The 24,576-nt window shown below is 25.8% G+C and overlaps 2 protein-coding genes across 5 annotated transcripts; one reads left to right on the forward strand and one right to left on the reverse strand.

Annotated features, from left to right (window-relative positions):
* Window positions 1-1,665: 1,665 nt before the first annotated feature.
* LOC149058682 (coagulation factor IX-like) lies at window positions 1,666-9,641 on the forward strand. Of its 2 annotated transcripts, none has more exons than XM_089220643.1 (11): window positions 1,666-1,960; window positions 4,672-4,732; window positions 5,439-5,555; window positions 5,703-6,203; window positions 6,317-6,531; window positions 6,665-6,898; window positions 7,184-7,324; window positions 7,397-7,530; window positions 7,636-7,803; window positions 8,479-8,647; window positions 9,206-9,641. In XM_089220643.1, exons 1-11 carry the CDS (start codon window positions 1,909-1,911, stop codon window positions 9,388-9,390), a joined length of 1,977 nt encoding a protein of 658 aa, XP_089076769.1. In that variant the 5' UTR covers window positions 1,666-1,908; the 3' UTR covers window positions 9,391-9,641. The 2 variants fall into 2 exon arrangements, with proteins under 2 accessions (XP_089076769.1, XP_089076770.1); XM_089220644.1 differs by having other exon boundaries at window positions 1,667-1,960; window positions 8,479-8,635.
* A 1,921-nt stretch (window positions 9,642-11,562) lies between these two features.
* Window positions 11,563-22,630, reverse strand: LOC107165642 (condensin-2 complex subunit G2-like). 3 transcript variants are annotated; one of them, XM_015513978.2, is made up of 20 exons: window positions 22,426-22,630; window positions 22,189-22,315; window positions 20,761-21,009; window positions 19,783-19,959; window positions 19,519-19,704; window positions 18,538-18,651; window positions 18,290-18,475; window positions 18,041-18,214; window positions 17,173-17,523; window positions 16,774-17,080; window positions 16,481-16,707; window positions 16,110-16,385; window positions 15,852-16,037; window positions 14,919-15,094; window positions 14,685-14,851; window positions 14,396-14,586; window positions 12,845-12,979; window positions 12,496-12,642; window positions 12,200-12,420; window positions 11,563-12,115 (listed from the first exon to the last, which is right to left on the reverse strand). In XM_015513978.2, exons 2-20 carry the CDS (start codon window positions 22,276-22,278, stop codon window positions 12,037-12,039), a joined length of 3,639 nt encoding a protein of 1,212 aa, XP_015369464.2. In that variant the 5' UTR covers window positions 22,279-22,315; window positions 22,426-22,630; the 3' UTR covers window positions 11,563-12,036. The 3 variants fall into 3 exon arrangements, with proteins under 3 accessions (XP_015369464.2, XP_015369465.2, XP_015369463.2); XM_015513979.2 differs by having other exon boundaries at window positions 22,189-22,348; XM_015513977.2 differs by having other exon boundaries at window positions 22,189-22,630.
* Between the last annotated feature and the right edge of the window lie 1,946 nt (window positions 22,631-24,576).

Raw genomic sequence — 24,576 nt, forward strand, 5'->3', positions numbered from 1 at the left:
ATTGGGTCGTATACATTATATATGTATGTATATATTATATACAATAACATTATTATAATTATATATCTAAAAACTTAGAAGTATGTAGACATATAGATAACCAGTTTTACAGTATAAAAACATTACAGAATACATTAAATTTGGAAAACAACAATTTTTTTCGTTCATGAACCTATGTATATTTTTCATTACTTAAGAAGTTGCAGCATGCCCTTGATTTCGGCGTATTTATAGGTTGGTTATTCAGGTTATTGGGAGGGGAGCTGTTCATAATATATTATCTGTACAACTATAATGTCTATATATTATTATCTATTATCCTATTGAAAATACAACTTACATATTATAACGTGTAACAAATTGTAGTACTGTACACATATAAATTAACAAATACCAAACTTCCAAAACAAGAATATGATATATGTCTGCACGAATATAAATGTAACCTAAACAGAATTGAACAAGATCTAGAAGTCCGAACATTCAAATTCTTAATATTCATTTGACACAAACGTAAAACAAATATCAAAAACATTACCGAATGATCAATTCACGAAACAATGCATATACAATATCATAATACGAGTAGGTATACAACGTTAAATGCAATCATCACATTATTTTTCTTGTTTAACCTTTCCTGTCGTTGGGGTTTGACACTAAAAATAATTGGACTATATATATCAGTTATCTATGGTACCTAGACTTAATACATAGATAATATATACTATATATATTATCTATGACTTAATATCGTTTTGTCAATAGAAACGGTTCGTTTGCAACTGGGACATATTGTATTTTTTTTGACATTTTCAAGTATATTATAAGAAATTCATTAGCGCGGACGTCCTCATGGATGCCCTTTCTCAACACCAATATAAGATATACAAAAAAAAAAATATACACTTAGATTAACTAATTATTATGATGTCATATTTTATTATTTATTTATTCATCTTTGTAATTTACTGTATATATTGTAATTAATTTACGCTTAACAACTTCATGATGTTAAAAATTGTTTATTATATGAAAAAGTTCGATGACCTTGTATGTCAGAAACACTTTAAAATAAAATAAAAAAATAATAATAAGAAATTCCATAACATTGTATTAAAGTTTAAACCATTTTTTACAATATTAAACATAAATGCAGTCATGTTTTATTTTTTACCTATAATATTTCTATGATACATAATTAGTAATTTACAGTTTATCATTAATTTATCTTAAATTATGCATTTAATTTAAGCTAATATCTTAATTGTATACATGTATTGCGATTAAAAACAAATTGTGAAATATTTGGTAGGTATTTACATACTCGTAATATAACTGAATAACTTAACTATAGCCAAAACATGGACCTGCAGTTTATTCATAACAATAATATGGTATTATAAATGAGTTGGCAAGATATTGATTGGTTCAACGAATAGACAACAAAATTAATACAAACAATATATAACAGTATATGTGATAAATGTTCGTTATTTATTTTTACAAAATTTCTACATATAAATATACATTGTAAAAATAATCTCAGGAGGGGAATGACATCCATGTTCTCCCACTTTTCTTCAAAATAATCATAACTTTAATTCTCATGTATTTCATAAGTACCATGTGATATGTGAACCATTATTAGTACACAAAATCTACCTATAGGTAGATTGGTTATAACAGTTTTATCCCTAAAAATTCATTAATAGTACATTTTTCCATAACCAAAACACCTGTGATATTAATTGGTGATTATTTTCAACTTTATGATAAATAGTGTTTGTTTTATGCGTATTGCGTATAATATTATTTAACATAATATAATAAAGGTACCTACTTACTACATTTTATAGTTTTGTTAATATCATAACATTATTTGCTGCGATAATTTTTTCATCGGCCATGAAGTCAACATATACTTTTATTCTGGTTATATACTCATATTTCATATTTGGTACGTATATTTTAATACTAAACACACTGAAATGTATGCTAATAGTACTTATATACTATAATTTCAATACCTACATCAAAATACGAGTATGAAAAAGAATCAAATTTAAAAGTTATTTTGGCTGTAGTCAATTTGCACCAAAATTGACCCAAAATATTTACAACATGTGTAATTTGCACCATTTTTTTAAAGTGCGTTTGTAATTTGCACCAAAATAAAGATATGTAATTTGCACCATCCTTAGGTAGTAAGAAATAGGAATTGTAATTTGCACCAAAATTAAAATCGATTCTTTTTTCGATAGTATTTCGATAGTACAAACTTACAAGTTTTTATATCCTAATATAAATTTGGCTTAGTTTTTATTTATAAAATAGCCGAGCTTATACACATATTGATGTAAGTACTAAGTTTATATAAAATTGTATGATTATGAATATAAAAAAAAGTTGGTCAATTAAAAAAATTATATGTTATTAAATCGTATTATTATTATTATTATTAAAATTATTATTGTCATTCATATCAGTCTAGTCTCGACGTCTACGAAGATACCGAGGGAAAATCGAATATTTCAAAATCGAACATTCGATAATTGAACAAATAAATAATCATTTTGGTGCAATTTACAAATTCTATTTTCGACTACCTGAAGGTGGTGCAAATGACATACCCTTATTTTGGTGCAAATTACAACCACTATTTTTGGCTACCAGCAGTGGTGCAGATTATATATCTTTAATTTGATGCAAATTATAAACTCCCGTTATTTTCTTGCCCAGTTGCTCATGTAATTGTCTGATTTATTATGATCTATATTCTATGGCATAGATGTATACATATATTATAGAATATAAATAATAGATAAATATTATAATAGAGATTCTTTAAAAACTGAAAAATCTTGCATGCTAATTTTTGTGTTTTCGGAAAAAATATTATGGTGTAATTTTATTAAGCTAAATTTTTTAAATTAGAATTTTTTTCTCAACCGTTTTTGGGCAATCTCTGACAAGTTAAAATCAGTGGCGTCATCTGGGGGGGGGCAAGGTGGGCATTTGCCCCCCCCCCCTTGTCATCAGCGGGCTAATATCGGGCCGGTCGACTTGGCCGGCCCGGGCCGGGTATATGGTGCTAGTTTTGGGCCACAAGCCCGCAAAAATGATTCATAACATTCATGTCATTGCTAAATAGAATATAATCATGATTCGTGGCTCCTACTAACACGTAAATAATTATAAGGTATCTGACATCTGTATTCTGTATGTGCAGTGGTGGACTGGACGAGTGGGATACCGGGTTTCCCGCCTTCCCTGTAGGCCGCTACTCGTATAAAATATTTACTTATTAATATTATTGTGAAATAATAAATTAAAATGTTATCGTCGTTATCGAATAACGGAATAACTAATAAGCAATAAGTAATAAGTATATAAGCATTGAGTATATATTAATTACTCAATGCTAAATACTAATAGGTAATATAGGGTATCCCTCTACATATTATATTTTATATACCTATGTATTAATTAGTCATTGTTACCTTTCAAAAAAAATGTGTTATTTATACCTAAAGTAACCACAGTTATCACAGATAACTAACTAGTATGTATATAATTGTGTAAGATGTAAGAAGACTGTTTGTACTGAGATAAAAATGTAATTGTTAGCGAGTGGTTTTTTTTTAAATTATGGCCTATGGGTCGGTCAAAATTTTTGCCCCCCCCCCCCCCTTTCAAAACCTGAAATGACGCCACTGGTTAAAATTATATAATTATCCTTATTTTATACATCAATAATAAAAAATAAACAAAATAACAAGATAGATATATAACAGAGTGAAGAGGCTTTCAGTGAAGGTACTTAATCTTAAACATTTTTATATTTTCAGTCTGATAACCTCAAGTTTTTGAAATATTTTTTTTCTGACAATAGAAAACATACTACATAGGTATTTTAAATCATTAAAATATGATAAAGCATACTGATCATTATGGTAATAGTTTTTTTTGTCTTATATACACGCAATGAAAGTTGACTGAGTATCGCATACTGAAATATTTTATATGGCGCCTATCTACCATTTCATAACTTTTTAAGTGTTTAATATTTTTAAAACGAAAAAAAAATTATCAGCATTCTATTCGTTGTATGTAGTTTATCAAAGTGTTCATAAAAATATTACACTTTACGAAATTTAAAACAAAATATGGATAGTCTTAAAAATATATAACATAAAACTAGTTTATATTTAAAATATACGTTACAGTTGCCTTCTCAATTATGAAGTATTATACTCTTATAGTCTTACATTTTATATCGTAGAACCGTATTTACTTCCCCGCTTTTTTTCTTAAAATTAGAACCAACCTGTTAAAGTATAACATAGGCAAATAATCTTTTTTTTTAATTTCAAGTATCTTTATTGATATATTCAAAAGAGCAGTTCCTGAGTTATTAAAATGTAAACAATATGAATTATAAATAATTATCTTTAAAAATGTTAGCAGATTAATATTAATTACTACAATTTTTAAATTATCACAGCCCCTATATCTTCCAAATCCATTTAAATGGACCTTATGGACCTATAACTTTATCCTCAGTACAAAAGTTAAATAACTCAAAAATTATTTGCACGAATTTCAAAAAATTATATATTAAATTATTAACAATATTTTATTATATATTAATTATTTTTAATATTTTAGAAACAGTCATTCTATGTGATAGAGATATCAGAAAACGACAAACTGAACAAACTTGCACAGAGTTAGTACATTAATTATTAACCATATTTATGTTATGTATAATTAATTTCTTGGGCTTAACCCTTTAATATATTTTTTAGCATCTATTAATTATAAATAACTAATAAGTTAATTAGAATATAAAAACAGTTGAAAAAACTTAAGCCTGTAGTTAATTTAAAATTTGGAATAATTTATAAATCATAAATATACTTTTAAGAAGATTAATAAGTACCTATACAACTTAAATGGGTTCAGTTTCAGCAAATATTTAAGTCAAAATTATTTTTTTCTTGACAATGAAATAGTATACGTCATGATAAATCTAATTCTCAATCAAGTATTTATCAATATATATATTACTTAATTATTTATTATGTATTAATTTATATACATATATATATATGAATAATATGAATGTACTTATAAGTGGCTGTTTATATTTTAATGGTAACTCAATCATAATGAAAAATTTATTGATTTCTAAAATAAATGTATCATAGGTATTTTATTATAGTAGGTATTTAAAAAAATGGGGTTTCTCCTCGCCTTATAAAATAATTATTACGTGTTTAAAAAATATAGATAAAATACTTATTATAATAATAACACATTTATGAATATGCCTCGTGTGTATTCAACACAGATTTACCCCAAGTTTCAAAACAGAATAATTAATTACTGAATAAAGATTATTCATTGCATACTTATTTTTTTTTTTTGTCTAGAGAATCGGAGTACGCTTGTCAATCCGGCCAATGTATTGATATTGCAACTACTTGCGATGGGATTCAAGATTGCATTGATGGATCTGATGAAACACAAGTTTTATGTGAACCAAATATGTGAGTTCACTGAGAGGATTAAAAATATAAACAAACGTAATATAACTAACTAATTCATAAATAAAATAAATAAATAATAATAATAAGTAATAATTAATAAAACTATAATTTTTGAATAATAACTAATATTAATATTTTACATTAAAGATGTCCAACATACGGATTCAAGTGTACATATGGTGCTTGTATAAATTTAGAGGGTAGATGTGACGGAGTAGCCCAATGTTTAGACGGTTCTGACGAGGAACAATGTTCATCACTGATAACTTCAGGATCTGAAGAAAACTTTGAAAATATTTCTACAGAAACTATTACTACCGAATCTACAACTGCAGAATCGACAACTACAGCATGGAAAACTACATCATCGTCAACTACACCATGGAAAACTACTGCATCGACAACTACAGCATGGAAAACTACATCATCACCAACTACACCATGGAAAACTACTGCGTCAACAACTACAGCATGGAAAACTACATCATCGCCAACTACGCCATGGAAAACTACTGCGTCAACAACTACAGCATGGAAAACTACATCATCGCCAACTACACCATGGAAAACTATAGCATTAACAACTGCTTCATCGTCAGATATAAAAATCAAAGAAACCGAATCGATAAACCAATCATTTAATAAAAAGTATTCACACTTATTAAAATTATATATATATATATATATATATAGAAACGAAATACTTGTTTAGTAAAAGGTTAAATTAACATATTATATTGTTTTATTAATTTTGAATTTAGAAAAACTTGCGTGATACCTAACATTGAAGGTACTAAGTACTTTTATAAGGATACGATTCAAAATGTTCCTCTATTACGTGGGTCTGTTGTAAATAATTATCGCATAGTTGAAGAAGACTGTGAAGAAGGATATTATAAAACTTCTCCGTACAAATTGATGGTATGTTCAGAGTCTGGACAATGGAAATCATTTGATTCCGATACATTATGTTTGAGTAAGTATCGCTTATTCGTATTGATTTATATGTTATATCGTGTAAATCAATATTAATGAGACAATATTAAACAAGTAGCTAAATACTTATTTTATATACAATTTTTAATCTAATATTTCCCTTATGATACTAGAAAAGTGTACTCCTATGGTATCAGATGTATTAGATATTGAATGTTCACTGAATGGAAATAATGTAAATTGTTCAAAGCCATCAGAGCCTGGTACTATATTAACACAATCGTGTAAAGTCGAAAATGTACATAATTCACCAAGAGAACTGCAAGGAGTAATGAATACTCCTAACGAGTTGCTGTGTCTTAAAAATGCAAAATGGAGTGGTCAACTACTTACCACTTGTACTCTACGTAATTATACTATACTATATTTTTGTAAAGAACACTTAAATATTAAACTGCCGTGAAACAAGTAGGACATTTTGAAATCGAATAGTTTAAATTTAGATCTGGTTAAATTATTTCTATACACTTACCAACATTTAGTCAACATCATTTTCACAATGTATGATGCTTTAATCTATATTATACTTTCAAACTTTCAATATTTCTTTTTAGTTTAATTTTAGTCTAGGATTACCAGAATTGAGAATATTAATTTATGTTTTTGATCGTTCTCTATTAAATATACTCTAGATAAAGAATCAACATCAATTAGATTCAAAGAACCATCTGTAATAGCACCTTGGAATGTAGAAATATATAAAATTAATAACTATGGTCGTTATTTCCGAATATGTGGAGGAACACTGATTGCTCCAAATTTAGTTGTATCTGGTAAACATTATATAATACATATATAGGTACTATTTAGTGAAAAATTAAAAATGAATTCAAATTTTTTTGTAGCTGCTCATTGTTTTTGGAAAAAGGGGTTAAGAAGGACAACCATACCAAATGAAAATAATATTTTTAAAACTGCCGTTGGAAAAGAAAATAGCAACTTTTCTATAATCGACAATACATATACACAGATTATAGACGTAAGTAAATAGTTAATATAAATAATTTATTGAGATTCGATGTCTGATTATGTTTAACAATTTTTTTCAAAATAATAATAATATTTAATCTATATATAATTTTAGATCGGTTTAATTTATCTGAAGGAAACTTATGATGGTCCATATGGAAATTATGCTGATGACATTTCTATCATTGTGTTAGCAACCAATGTAGCCGTTAGTAATGTTGTTCGGCCGGCTTCCATTGATTGGTCTGATACACATTTTCTTTCTAATGGAGATCTAGGAAAGGTAAACTCAATGTTTACAAATTACCAAATACTCACTAGTCACTGTTTAGTCTATAGTATTGAGATAATTAACTTGTTTTGTCTTGATATTTGTAAACACAGATTTGTATTCGTGATTCCAGAAGAATTTTTAAATTGCATATCCGATTAATTATTTTCGTAATCAATGAATAGATGACGGAATAGATTACATTCTACTAGTAATCAATAGCAACTATTTAATAGTACCTATCACCTTAATTGTTTAGATTGAATATATATTTAAGTATATTTTATCAATGGTGCCTGCCTATATCTATTCATGATATCAACCACTGTTCTTATTGTGCAATTTATTTTATTAATTTAAAACTAAAGTGCTTAATTTACAACAATTTGTAAAGTATCTAAGTCATGGATTGATACATTTTTATTACAAACTATATTTTTTATAAATATTTAATAATTGACTGCTGATTAGGTTATTTGGATATTGCCTAAAATAATTGTCAAATAAAATGAAATTGTATTCATGTACTTCATTGAAGTGTCGTATTAGGTCTACAAATCTACAATCTATATTATGCTTGTATATTAATATTATATATTATTTATTTCAAAGAGTATAATCACAGTGTTTATTTAATCATCATTTTGTGCCAAAAATTAATGTATTTTTTATAAATCTGTTTTGTAGATGTTTGGCCTGGGAATGGATAATAATATGATTGGAAATGGACAAACAAAATCGATATTAAAATTATATACTTTACCATATATTGATCAAGAGACGTGTCAGGAAATGTATACAGATGGATTTGAAAATTACGTGACTAAAGATAAATTTTGCACAGGTTATAAATTGGGTAAAAAAAAACTAATGATGATTCTTATAGCTTGAATATATAATTCATTGAACGGAATTGGAGCTCAGCTGTGTACAATTTAAAAAAAATCATTTCGGTTTCATCTGTTTTATAGACTGTTTCAATTTTATATAATAACATATAATGTTTAAAATACTATTTTTACCAGAAAAAAAAAATGAAGATAATATGAACAAAATATGTTATTTTATTCTCGATTCCTTCAAAATTCCACGATATACCTATCTAAAGCAATCAAGCCGTACATACCTACATATATAGTGTTAAATATAAAAAAATTATCTTATCACGTTGGACAGAATAAAATAATAGTTTTTTTTTTTTTGAAATTATTCAAGTCTTTCAGAATCATAATATATCTTTAGGCTTTTACAGATGTTCAATTATTAAAAACATTTATATAACTGAGCTGAATAAACCTTTATATAGTATTTTGTTCAGTGAATATAATTAACATCATACTGTAATTGTATATGTTTCTGTGTAGGTAATATGTATAAATAACAAAACAAGTGTACTGATATTTCAAAACTTTAGTTACAGGAGAAAGAAATCTTATAGGATTTGGTGGTTCGGGCCTTATGTATGAATATGGCACAGAATCATTTTTATCTGGAATATTTAGTGTCAAGGATCTACACTCGAAAAATTCAATTGCTGTATTCACGAGCGTAAAATATCACATCCAATGGATTCGTAATATTTATAAAAACTATGTATAGGTACCTAATATAAATAGGTATATTGAATATGATAAGAAATGTAACTGTACATAACACATATCATGATAGTAACTAATTATGGATAGTGAACTGTAAAAATAAGTAAACATAACTATAGGGTACTTATAAGAAAACTCGTCTTGTATAATTGAAATTTTTACAGTTTATGCATTATTTAAATCATTATTGTTATTTATTGATTTTTAATAATACATAAATAAAAGGTTGTTTATACATTTTTTCTAAAATAATTTTAATTTTTGTAAAATAAGTTTTGCTACATTAAAATGTAATTATTTAGTGTCATTAATCATTATAGACGCTATATTGAAGCCTGATCTGGCTTGTTAAATGGCCTCAGTCATTGACGTGTTCTGAGGTCAAGCATTAGCTAGTGTCTCTAGGTCCCGGATGTGTGACCAACCGGGTTTAAGTGACGAATCCTTACCCTAAACACACCTGTTCCTCAAACGGATCGTAACCCAAACAGTTAAGAGTCGTATTATCTTATAATCAACATATTACAAGTTTTAGAAATTATGTTTAGATTTATTTGGTCTATAGTATTCTCAATTTAGACCAGAGAACAAATAAGTAGGTACTAGTTTTTTATCAAAAAAGTAATATTTTTATTAGGTATTAATCAATATCAATGGCCATTGTACCTTTTGTTGTAAAATTAATTTAAAGAACAACCGTAAAAATAAAGTTATGAAAAACACGAAAATAAATGGCTAATTTTTGTAAATAATTATAAGGGGGATGTTTTATTTATTTGACAAAATAAATGAAAGGGTGGAAAAAGTAAACTTTAAAAGTGAAGGAATACCTAACATAGTAACATCCCACTGTATCCTCCCTTTTCGTTCACTGTACCGTCTGAACCTATACAGTTAAATGTTTCAATAGGACAATACGTAATCTCACAATGAAATTATATTTGTCTTAAAAATTGGAAATTAATTAGTCAATTATGTAAGTATAATAATAATAATTTAAATTACAATTTGTACCTATATCACATCTCTATACTAATATACTATAGACATTAGGTTATAAGTACCTAGTAATATTTTTCTTTACATAGTATTAATTTAATGATTTTATGCGTAGGTTAGTAAATATAAATATTAAAATAAAAATAATAAAAATTTAATACTTTTATACAAAAATTTGTTATTTTTCTTGATAACATAATTTTGTTTTTGTTTATAGATAGATATTTTTAATAGATTATATAGGTATGATATTATTAAGCACAGTGGTGTACACAGGGGTAGGATTTTAGGGTTCTGCCCCCCTGAAATGTTTTCATTTTACAAAAAAAATCTTATTTATCACTATTTCAATACACAGAGTCGATCAATTGTTGGTAATTAATTTTTAATACCAAGATATAAATTAAATCATTAATTTATTATTAATCATAATTTGTTATGACCAATCATATAAAAACTGTAAAGCAAATTATTTAAATTGTTTATTATTATTAAAATTATTTACTCATGTAAAACCCTAACCAAACTAAAATCCTGTGTACATTACTGATTAAGTACAAATAGTACAATACCTATCATATGACTTTGAATTACTATTTAATATAAAAAGAATAACATTTGTTAAATTATTAATTGAGATGTGAATAATAATTTAAATATTTAATAATCATGTAAAACAAAGAAGTTATACTATTTAGAAAATTAGAAAGTTAAGTTACTATTTTTTTTCTATATTTATTTATAATTCGTTAACTGTTAATTTCTAACTTATCAAGCTTGTGTTCTTTTAAGTTAACTTGAGTTCATTAATTTCATTAACTTATTTACCTTTGTTTCCATTAATACTCTATGTATACTGTATAGTACATAAAAAATAACTATTCATGTCTCATATAATTAGCTGAGGTAATGGCAAAAACATACATCATTATAAAACGAATACATTTACCTTACGATAAAAGCATTGTAAAGTAGTTTATGAAGCTCAATATTCTGCCCAATAGGACAAATTAAATGATACTATTGATTAAACTTATACTTACAGTAAAATGAGGAAGAAGCATAGTAACACAATAACGCCATGTTATTCAAAATGGAATAGGACTGTTTTCTGTCTTCAGCTCTGTGGTATATTTATGGGTTTGTTATAAATTTAATATTATAACTAAAAGTATTTATAATATATAGTTCTATATTATTAAAATGAAGATACAAAATATTTTAAGTAAAAAAAATTATACTACTTTTACATTTTTTTGGTTTATAATAATAATTCACATTTTGTTGTCAATAAGTTAATTAATCAAATAGTTTTATGAATATGTCAAATATCTCCATGCATCTATTAGAACAATTATAAAGTATGATTTTGAGTATATAAAAAAAAAATTAAATCATGTACAAAAAAATATCTTACTTTGTTCCATAAATATTTTAATAACATTTGGGCATAAAATTATATGGCACAAAATATTTTGTTTTAAATATTTCATATTTAAACTTAATAAAAAAATATCTTAACATAAATTAGCAAATATTAATTTTTTTGCTGGTTTTAAACACGATAATATATTATATATTAACCGATAATTCATTTTTGTTTTTTTAATTTAATATTTTCTTTTTTTAAGAGAAAAACTTAATTCTATTACTCAGATAAAGTAACATGCAATTGCTTAGCAGTTGCGATTAAAACATTGCGTCCTTTTTGTTTGAAATTTGTAATTCTGTAAAAATGTTTAATAATTTGTGAGAATATGTATAACTATTAATAATTATTATATAATTTAATGTATTAAATTATCCCTTACTCATTACTGAAGTCTGAGGTTTCCAAAACAGAAACACCTCGGTCAGCTTTTGTATTATTTATGGTGCAGTTATCACCAAGTGGAGTTCTAGTTTTGTCATGTTCCATCAAAATTTTATAAAGCAGTTTTACAACTGGTTCAAGATCAATTGTTATTGTTTTGCTTAATTGAAATGATAAAGTGTAAACATAAGATATTGCTGATAGTAATAAGACATAGTCCTAAAGTAAAATTAAAAAACTATTAATACAAATGCATGATAATACAAGAGAATTTGTTATAAAATTAATTTTTACATTTTTAAATACATCAGACGAGAATATTACAACTGCATTAGACGAAAAATGTTTTCTTAACTTCGCATTATTTAAAATCACTGCTGCTAACTGATAACTAGCAAATGGCATTTCTGTAAGGTGTTCATTTAAATCAATTTCATCAATCTAAAATGAAAATAATATTACTGATATAAATATTTACTATTTATTATTTTTAAATACAATTATTAATGTTATAGGTAAAGTATATATGGCCTATTCGAATATTAAAAATTAAACGCAACTTTGGAGTTAATTAAGCACAAAATCATTCGATAACTTGTTTTAAAAAGTAAAAAATTGAAACTAAAATTCTTTAAGTACTCACTTCTCGAATTTGATTAGCAATAATATTCATAATGGTTTCAATAAGTGTCATAAAAACTTGTTTGAATTCCACAGTATTAATCTTGTAAATTTCCAAAATCAGCATAATTAAGTTACTACGAAATATTTTTGGATCCTAAAAATTATTTAACACCTTAATGATCTAGTTAGCAATTTAATAATTATAAATATACATAATATTCAAGTTGTAGTAAAAACTTATAGTATTTAAGGAAGTTAGTAAGAACTAAGAACCTGATTTTACAAATAACTTTACTATAAACCCATATTTATTTTTATCATCTAATTTTACATTTAATCATTCATTTATAACTAGTTTTTACTACAGACCTTATATTAATAGATGGATGATATAAGCCCGTAGGGTTTTGTGGTGTAGTGATAACAAATTGCATTACAATGATGTAATTTTCATAATAAGTCAATACATGTATTCAACAAGAATATTGAAATCAAAAACCAGGAAAGATAATAGTATGATTTGAGAAAAATTGATTCGTAATTCTTTAATTTATTTATAACTTATAAGAAATGTTCAAGAATCATGTTATAATATGATAATTACATGTTAACACATTAACAATGTACAGCCTTTTGTATTCTTTATATAAACACAGAAGTGCGAAACAACAAGTGCAGTGTAACACACTTTTACTACTAACTTGCTCCATCTATTAGTATAAGATCAAAGGTCTATGGTTTTCATAGAACTAATATCACCTCACAGTAAATAATAATTTAGTTTTAATATGTATACTTGAACTATTTAAAAAATATAATATATCCTTAGCATTTATTATTATTTTTTGCAAATATATAAATTGGTAAGTCTTTATTAAAACAATAACAATGAACTGAAACTTGCAACAAATGTAAATAGGTAAAACTAGTAAAATTGGGTTCTTATAGTCATTTTAAGTTACTAAAAGTTTTTACTAATTTTTATTTTTTAAATTTAAATTCTGGTTTTTAATGTAATCTAAACAAACAAACATTAATATTTTAACTTTAAGAGGAAGCCACATTCGTATTTGTGTTGTCTCTGTCTTACAAATGCTTAACTGTCAAATTGTATATTCTGAATAATTGATTTAACTTTGCTATGATTAGTATTGGAGTCTATTTACTTTCAATCAAAATTTAGAAGTAAGAACATTAACCTATTATCCTGTTATTTTTTTTTTAAATGCACAAACAATTTTCAGTTTTAAAATACTCATAACTTGCTTTAAATTAAAATATAAATAAATACCTATGCTGTTCATTAGATAATATTCTTACTTCAATATTTAATTCATTCTAATATCAATCATAAGAATTATATTGATTATTCAGAATGTAAAATTAACCATGTTACACATTCTTAAGAAGGAGACAACACATGTGTGTATGGCGTCCTCTTAATATTACTAGGAATTTATTTATATTAGTCTATAATTTGTAATACACAAGTATAAAATATTTAGTTAAGGTATAGCTATGATTAAATAACTAAGCTATTTTTCATGATAAAACATTTAAATTAACTCACTCCAATAACACTAATAAAACGTTCTGCATTAAATTTAGATTCACTGAGAACTGATATGATACTACAGACACAATTTGTCAGTATTGATGTATCATTTAAAAGCTTTTCTGCATATATTAGATAGTTGAAATATTTTGAGACTTGTGCTAAAGTTGCAATCATTGATGTTAAAAGCCAAGGACCCAAATGATCTAAATATAGAAAAAAAAATGTGCCTATAATTTAAGCTATACACAAATAAACAAATATGTTTTAGTTTTATAAAAAAATTATGTATATAACAACTTACTGTGCAAGACTGTAGCACAAAATGCAATATAATCATCCAGATACGCTGTATTCACAAAAGCCATTAAACACATATTTAATGACATTTTATTAACAATTTCAATTATTTTAACGGCAAATTTAATAGTTGTTTCATCCTTATGGTGTAAATCATAAATAAGTATATTGCTGAAATTATAATCAATTACATTTATCATTTTTTTAGATGATTTCTTTGAATATTATAGATACTTACTTTATAACCCAATCTAAAATAGAAGTTTGATACTTAATAATTTCATCAATATCTTTTTCCTTACTATGATAAATTATATGTAATCGGTTATGTAATAAGAATAACTCAATTAGAACTTCATCTGATAATAAGTTACTTAAAACATTATCTGAAGATATTCGGTTCTCAATTGCTGCCTAATTAATAAAAATACATAAATAAGTCAAAACTATAAATGCAGAATAACAATTATTCATTGGTGTTGTACAAGGAAATCAGTTTAAAGTTCAAATTATAAACAAATAAGAGTAAAGTAGTAGAGCTTGTATCAAAACTGATTCATGAATTATGGGACAAAAAAAACTAATAAAACACATCTTGGACAATGTATATTACAGGTAAAATCGTGGATTCAAAAGTTCAATTTTAACTTTTTAACTTTTATTTTTATTTAAAGGGAAGAAAAAGATGCAATATATAGATTGCAAGAATATTTTATGGAAGGGATATGGTGAATAGTATTTTTTATCATTCATAGCCTTTTTTATATTATTTTTTTTGTAACTTTTGTAATACTAATTTCTTAACATAATATAGCACATAATTTTATTAATTTGTTAAATTAATAGAGTTTTGAATAATAAATGGATTGCCTTTGTTTTAATGTCAACTAGAACAGTGTTTCTCAACCTGGGGGTTGCCAACTGATTATTTAGGATCGCAATCGAATGATTTAAATCAATGCGAAAATTAAAATCTCAAATAATAAAAAAATAATATCAATAAAATATTATTATATTACATACCTATTACGAGTACTTATAGATTATTTATATTAAAATGGAAAACACACTATTATCATTTTTAAAGTGATATTACTCTATGATGTTTGGATACTACTCAAAATGTTAAGAAAACATAAAGATTGCTAAAATATAAGAAATGAAGTTTTACCTTAACACGCCGCAAGTATAAGAAAAGATCGTAAGTATTTTTTTTATTAACATCAGAATCTGTAAGTGTTTTCTGTGTTTGTAAATTGGTAATCATAGAGTTTATCAATAGGATACCAGTCATTGGTTTACATTCATCAAAATTTATTTTGAATCTGACCTTTTTCCCTTTATCAATTTTAGAATCCTAAAATATAAAAATGTATAATTTCTTAATATAGTCTTATTCAACATGATTTTGATTTTTACAAAATTATACCGGGTATTGTGTTTCGTTAAGATTTAAAGTTTTAAATGCTTCATCAAACCAAACATTCACAAATTGAAGTATCTCATAACCTCGTTTCCACATGCACAATGAATAAACAAGACAGTTAACTTTTCGCATATCAATCTCTTCTTCAGCTTGATTTATATCATAAGGCAACTGTTTTAAAGTAGATAATGCTGTACTTGTTATTGATACATGGGCACTCAATTTTGTCACCGGCATTAAACTTGCTAAGCTAATTGCACTGTAGTAAGCATCACCTTCCTATAAATAATGTGAAAACATATTTATTATCTAAGTACTAATTGACTAATTTGTATGCAAATTATTTTGATTTTGAAGTAGTGACAAAAAATTACCTTATAGAACTTGAGTATTTTAATTAAACATGTGATGGAAGAATCCTGAATATCTTTAATTTGTTGACGGGCTTCTTCATCCTTAAATTCATTACAATGGAGTATCATAAGGCAGTTAACACAGTCCAAAATACAACATATATTATTATGTTCATTCTGTTCTTCATCATCATTATTACTAACTGATGATGAACTGCAAGATGAATTATGTGTATCATTGGATATATCTGGAACATAATACTATTAGTGTAATAATTTTTGAAATTTTCTCATTAACGCATTAATTTTAATACCGGAATCATCATTTGATTTATGCCTTTTGGGAGGCATATCATTTTCTTTATCTATATTTTTCAAACGTTCTTCTTTTTTTTTTAGTGCACTATATACAGTTTTTAATAATGATAAAATCAGTTTGCAAGCACTATTGAAGTCAAGATGTTTTTCTGAATAAATTATCAGTTTACGAAAAGCACTGGGATTTATTTTGTAAAATGTATAAAATCTTCTAAGTGTTGTATGCTTGTCGGGTACTCTATTTCCAATAAAGTTATCAAAAATTAAATCAACAAGTAAAAGTCCATTTTGCTTATCTTCACGCTAAACAAATTATAATTAACTATAAAATGAATGTTGCAATGGAAAACATTTAAATATTAACAGATTTAGGTTTAAATAATATTTTTACTTACAGCAAGTGCAAAAGCAATATCTCTTAAGTCAACTATTTTTGTAAAGTTGATTTTATCTTTGGTGTCTGACTGATTATCAATCTTTTTAATTTTCAGTAAGAAATGTATAAAAGAACGCCGAACCTTTTCATTTTCATCACTAAATGTATTTTTCATTTTTGTAATAAGGAAAGGGTTCTTAAAGTAGCTGTGGGATTTAACCTCGTCGAGTAACTGACAAAATCCATAAAATAAAACCCTTCTTACTTCAAATACGCTTTCATCAATTAAACGTATAAATAATTTAAAACATTCAATTATTTGATCATCTTCAAATGAATTCCAAAAATATCTCATGCAGCTACAAATTCCCTGTAAGAATTCAAATCATATATGAATAAATTGAATGAATATGATACATTAAAGTAAAATAATAATACAAAAATTTGCATTAAAAATAAAAATAACAGTTGAGCATAGAAATGAATCAAATCCATTTTAATTATACAATTTAGAACAATTAAGCCAAATCAGATCTCAAACATTAGATATGGTTTGTGTACTATTTGGAATTAATAGTATTCATTTTTTTCTTTAGTATGAATGGTACATTATCAGTACATACTCCAAGACACCAAGAAAAAACTAAATTGTAAATTTAAAATTTGGTTTCAAAACATAGGTTTAGAAATAAATATTATAGAAGCAACGAATGAGTTTAATATGCTATAAATATTGTTTTATAAAAAGCAATTTAACATATTTGGTTTTTAGTGACCATAATTTTTAATTTTATTGCATTTTAAAGTCATAAGCATGACATTATTTTACAATGTACTATATACATTCAAACTAAAAAATATATACCTTAACTCATTAATTCACATACTTTTATAGCAGCTATTCGAACTTGAGGGCAAACATCTACTAATAAATCCAGAAATGCATTTTGTTGTTTCATTAAAAACCTTGAAGATATTTCTCGACCTTCTCCTCTTTTTTCCAAAGGATAAGCTCTTGCTAAAATGTCAGTAGCATTGCATCTCACAACACTAAATTCACTCTATTTAGGTATCATAAATACAAACAAATTGTTATAAACATGATGTTACTCTAAAAGTAAAATTGTCAAGTATACCGTTAACTGTCTCCAAATAACAGGAGCATATAGCTTGGTAATAACTTTGCTGAACATTAAATGTTTTCTGTGTTTTTGCATACTTTGCAAAAGAATTAAAGCATTACGGTAAGTATAAAAAGCTAAACCTGTACGCCGTAATGTCAGTGTTTTGGATATTAAATCAAATATTTGTTCTTCAATTATCTGTAATTATATACTTATAATAAAATTAAAAATCAATATTGTTGATGTTTATAAAAATTTACTTCTTTTATGGATGAACTAGAATTTATCCAAGAAATAAAATATATCTCCCCATATGCTTCAGCTTCTGATTTGTTTGCTTTTGGTAAGTTTTGTTTAACTGTTTGATGAAATTTCTGGAAAAATATATAAAATTACATTTAAATAGTTAATAGTTATACCTATAATAAGCAGTGGCACTTTATTTAAAAAATAAAAAGTAAAGTATATTCAAATTAGTTTTTGAACAAAATAATCACACTAACAATAATTTTTAAACCAATGAATTGGTGGGTAGTGTTATTGATAATTAATCATAGGCGGATCCAGAGTTTTACATTTGAATGTGCCCGGCTCTTTTTTGTATTTATTTTTTTTATATTACAGAGGGAATGAGGCTATAAACAAATCACATCACATTAAATAATGGAAAAATAAATGAAATACCAATTACCAAAAGTATTATTATTATTATTAGTATTTTTTTATCGTTATCAGCGCGATGTCGATTTCCATGAAAAGGCAATATTTTTCGCTAAAAATAGTTACCACCGCTATTGGTCCCGACCGTGACGTTTTCGTATTGACGACAATAACATTGAATAATAATATCATTTAACAATATAACGATAAACAAATACGTGTAGAACTGTAGACAGTGTAGTGATTTAAATTATAAATATACAGGCTTCATTAATAATGTAAAATAACAATATTATTGATAAAAAAATTCATGTAATTATTACTTTTATTAAATATTTCATTATTTCAGACTGATTCTGAACACTTTCAGTTTTACTTACAAAAAACTAAAATTAAATTAATGTGTATATATTATATTATTAATTATTATTATTTAATTTTTGCTCTTTATATTAGGATGTGCCTTGGCACACCCCGTAGATCCGCCTATGTAATTAATTGTACCGAAAGAGGAAAAACATATATTATGCCACTGCATATATAAGTATTGATCTTAAATTATTTGTTACTTAAAATATTACGAGAAATAGTTGTTGACTACATGTAAATATATCTGCAATAGTCAATTTTCCTGTTTCGGTTTCCAGAAACAATGGGTACTTCATCAATTTTTTTAAATTTGGAACAATTAAGTTTAATCCATTTATATTGGAAGGCAAATTGCTCACAATCTTGCAAAATTCCCAGAGTAAAGTAGATAATACTTTCTTCAACATTCAAATAAAAATAATGCATGTTACAAAAACAAACAAATAAAATATTGTAGGTAGGTATCATCATCTTACCAAATCCATTTTTTTTGTAGTCACTTTAATAGTATCAAATAGATAATTAAAAGTAAAAACAAAATTTTGAGTTAAAATTAAGTCAAAATTGTATATATTGTCAGTTCCATTTTGTGTTGGTGATGAAGTTACTAATTGCCAGAAGCTACAGCACATTTTTATTATATCTATTTTGAACTAAAAAAAATGTTATTAAAATATGCAACAAAGTATTTGATATTTAGAAAAATATTCTTATACCATGTATATTATGCTCTTAAAATAGTAAATTGGTACTAGAATATTTTAATAAAATAGTATTTTAATAGATATATCAATTATACTTGAAGTGAATTAAACAAAACAATGAATAGTAGTCAATTTTAAATTGATTTTTAACACGTTAATTTCCATGTGGCCGTCGGCGCTCCGATAAAAATAATGAGGTATTGATAATTTTTAGAACTCTAGCTGCTGCACCATATCATTCGTAAGTAAATTAATTTTGATTTATATTATTAACCTTTCTATGGTGCTACAATAATGATCTTGAAAATGCATTGTGGCGTAACCAGAATAATTGTAATTCTTTTGATGTAATAAACATAATTTTAAAATTTTTTTCTGTATTTTTAATTTTTTTTTAAATTCAATAGTACCTATATATACAAATTTATAATGACACTGAAAATTTCCTTGGCGTACCCATGATAAATATTCTTGTGGCCGCTGTCGGCTACATGGTTGTTAACGTGTTAAGCTTGATAGGTACCTACTAATAAAAAATGTTGAAGTATAATTTAACTTTATAATCAGAGAATAATAAATAATAATTAGATAAACAAGCACAGCACCCATTTTTTATGTTTTTGAAAATTTAAAATGTTTTGTAATAGGTACCTAGTTACAAAGTTATATTATAATTAATTACAGTTTTTTAATTATTATTTTATATTAATGTAGGTAGTCTAATAGTTTTTATATAACTTAAAAATTTACCTTATATTTGAGATTTGTAGTGTAAAAAGTTTGAAAAACCAGTATAGTTTTAAGTAATACACCTAATATGTTGTCATCAGCACAAGTAATTGTATAGTTGACAAGGTTCAAAATGGATTCATAACATAACAATAGCTCTACATCTTCTGTAATATTTTCAGCGAGTGTAGTTTCCTTGATGAAATCATGTATCAAAATCCATAAATGATTGAAATTGTTTTCATCTAGGTCTTTTAATGAATTATTGTTCTAAACAAATACAATACAATTAAATTATTTTAAATTATGTCTTTTATGATAACTAAATACATTTTTGATGGGAGGAGGGTTATGAAAAATATAACATTATATGGTTTTGAATGTTGTGTGTTTTTATTATAATCAATAATTATACATTAAACATTGAAAAAGTTTTGGAGTGGGTTACAACTACCAAACACCCTCTCTGGATACGCCAGTGAATAGTGGTATATTTAAGCTATAATAAAATTAGTATACACCAGCGGTTCCCAACCTGGGGGTAATTACCCCCTAAGAGGTAAAAACACAATTTTTTGGGGGGGTGAAAGTTAAACTATTTATTTGTATTTTAAGAACTTATTATACATTTACACATGTGTATTATGACTGTAAATGAAATTGTATTAATATATATTTTGTTTTTTTTTTTTTACTCAATACTTATTATATATAAGTATCATAAACTATATAAATATTATTTATAATTAATACAAGTACCTCGACAACTACCCACACTATATAACCAGCAAAGCTAGTATAGGTTAGGTTAGACACACCACTAAACTATTACACCATTACATTATTATAGTCATTATAATTTATTATTTAATAATCGCTTATATCACACGTTCCCATCTCCAAAACGTGGAGATTATTTTTGCGAAATCAGATACGTTTCAATTTGATGATTAATCAATGGCGTAAGCCATTTAATAAATTATCAAAAAATTAACACGCAACGTAAAATTATAATACATTTCTTGTTAAGCGACCCCCCAGACTTTGGAGACTAAAATTAAAGGGGACACATAATTTTCTCATTAATAAGAATCATTGGTAAGGAGGATCAAAAAAATGTATCCCCAAAATAAATAAAAAATTATATTGAATAAACAGACTCAGCAATAATGGACAATTTAAAGTGATTAAGCTTAAGGTATACTCTATTTTTTTTAATGGTTGAGTATATTTAATCAGAATGAGTATAAAAGTGTCAATAAGATGTCATAACTTTAATCAATACATTTTCGATTTACCGCCTTACCATTACTAAGACACCAAGGTACATAACAAAAATATATAAATACATATTTGATTTGTACCTGTGTATTATTAATATTTAATAATTTAGTTATTTAAATTCATTATATTCTAAGAAATTTAAAGATTCAAACAAAATAATTTTACCGTTATTTTTAATATGTCCTTTATTGGTTCTGGTAACTTGTTGCATTCTAGCAACTTAGCTTTAAGATTTTTGAATGATTTTTCGCTCATTTTGATATGTATCGTCAAATTCGACACTATTTCATGACTAAAAAATGTTATGTGTACAAAATATTCAAATCTTGATGAACAAATGAACACAGACAAGTAAACTACATAAAAATGTCATACTAAGTTATTTAAATTAAACACTATTACCTATATTAGTTATTACTAGGTAAATAATGGACATCTTTGTATGATATTACACGTTTGAATTGTCTATATCGTGGATATTAAAAACAATAAAAACAGAAGTATAAATGAGAATGACTTAATCAGACTATCGGACATCGGTCATCGGAGCCGAGATAATTGTAATAGCAATAGCAAACAAAAAAGTACGATGTTTACATGAATTTAACCGCCATTTCGTGTTATCTATATAATACTCAAGGAATAAAAACCTTGATAATACCACAGAACAATAATAATTATAATCTATAAACCTTGCACTGGTACCACCATTGAACTATATGATAACTGGAATGCTCACCAAGCAGTGTTGCCCGAAACGGAATGTTAGAACGAGATGGGACATACTAATGGTGTTACTATCTTTGTCTTACACATTGCGCTAATATCTTAAATTAATTTACCACGGTCCGCGATATTATTTTAGACTTTAGTTTGGTTCTTAAAATTTGGTATCTTTATATTTTATTTTTTAACTTCCACAAAATATTTATGATTAAATTGATAGAATATAAATAATTATAATTTATAATACCTTTAACAAGTATTGAAACATGCTTTTCTTGTGGACTTCTACATTTGTCATAAAAATGTTAAGGAAGTTGCGAGGAATTGTATGTTAAATGTTGGGAATAAAATATTAAGTTTTGAATTTAAAGTTAGAAGGTTTTAATTCATAACTATAAGCATATAAAATTACGAAAAATTGATTTTTATTAAAATAAAAACATAGTAGGTACCTATTTATAATATTATACATAATTGAAAGAAAAGTTACTTACACTACCTGAAGCTGTACCTGCAAATTACCTCAATTATTGTTCTTACTACTTTCCTAACTTAATTTAATATTGTATATGTATAATATAGCTACGATTACTACTGGAAAGATCTAGTAAACAGAATCTTCAATAGATTTTTGTTATATTTCTTAGCCAAAATTTCATAAAATAAGTAATTATTTAAAGATACTATAAGAAATTGTAGATACTTTAACTATAGTCTTAACCTTAAAGTTATAATATAATGTTAAGTTAACTAGGTAACTTTTGTTGAGTTGACTTCAGCTGGATATTTTTCCTGTAATGACAATAAAACTATATATTAATAAAAATATTTTACATAAAATAAAATAGCAAAATTTTCAACTGTATAAGAAATCATAGTGAAAAATAATAGTTGATTTATTACATTTAAAAGCATTCATACAACCATTAAAGCATAATAAAAATAAAACCATACGGCATACACCACAAATTAAATTATGATGAATAAGTTTAAAACAAAGAACAAAACAACGATATTATTATTATTTATTGGTAAACAATCATATTGGAAAATGTGATAAAAAGAGATAGCAACACCATTCTTATCTGCTGTCTTTTTTTAACAGGCTATCTCGGTTATGTTTACATTCATGGTCTTATGGCTGGCGGGTGAGCATTCCAGTTATCATATATAGTTCAATGGGTACCACGGACTAAGATATTATCCGTGGATATTAACATATTTAAACCACTACGAGCGCTAGTGATTCTGGGCTCTCAGCTGTTTCAGATGGTTGGTGACCCAGTCATCATGAAGCACTATTCGTTAATTCGTTATAGCCGTTATAGGCCGATATTCAACCTGTATAATATTATCTTAAATCGTGCTTTCAGGCTAGTTCCACGCCTCATACGCGCATGCGTGAACCAATATTATTTACACTAGAGAGCCTTGATAATAATCTTAGATCATTTACAACTTAACTATACAAGTCTAAGATCTAATATAATAATCAATTTATTATCTAGGCTCTTTATAATATACTATCCAGACCTTATTTCATTTATATTATATAGGTATAGCTGCGGCAATTATTTTATTTTTTTTACATATATTATATAAATTTTTGTTTTGGCCGAAAAGGGAATCAGCCTTTTTAAAATTTGGTCGAAAAATGAATCCGCCGAAAAGGGAAGGGTACGATTTTGGTCAAAAAGGGAATCGACCTTTTTTAAATTTGGTCGAAAAGTGAATCGGCTGAAAATGGAAGGGTACGTTTTTGGTCGAAAACGGCTTCGCATGAATAATAAAAGCCCCGTTAATTTTTAAATTTCTTTCATTGTCATG

This window comes from Diuraphis noxia, unplaced genomic scaffold, assembly GCF_037042655.1.
Source record: "Diuraphis noxia isolate RWA-SAM2 unplaced genomic scaffold, SU_Dnox_SAM2 contig0002, whole genome shotgun sequence".
NCBI classification, from domain to species: Eukaryota; Metazoa; Arthropoda; class Insecta; order Hemiptera; family Aphididae; genus Diuraphis; species Diuraphis noxia.

Coding starts and splice junctions, on each gene's coding strand:
- LOC149058682 (XM_089220643.1), top strand. CDS start 1,909: ATGAAGTCAACATATACTTTTATTCTGGTTATATACTCATATTTCATA. Junction 5,556..5,702: donor GTTTTATGTGAACCAAATAT/GTGAGTTCACTG, acceptor TTTACATTAAAG/ATGTCCAACATACGGATTCA. Junction 6,204..6,316: donor AACCAATCATTTAATAAAAA/GTATTCACACTT, acceptor TTTTGAATTTAG/AAAAACTTGCGTGATACCTA.
- LOC107165642 (XM_015513978.2), bottom strand. CDS start 22,278: ATGAGCGAAAAATCATTCAAAAATCTTAAAGCTAAGTTGCTAGAATGC. Junction 14,587..14,684: donor TTGTGCTACAGTCTTGCACA/GTAAGTTGTTAT, acceptor TTCTATATTTAG/ATCATTTGGGTCCTTGGCTT. Junction 12,421..12,495: donor CGTCTGATGTATTTAAAAAT/GTAAAAATTAAT, acceptor ATTTTACTTTAG/GACTATGTCTTATTACTATC.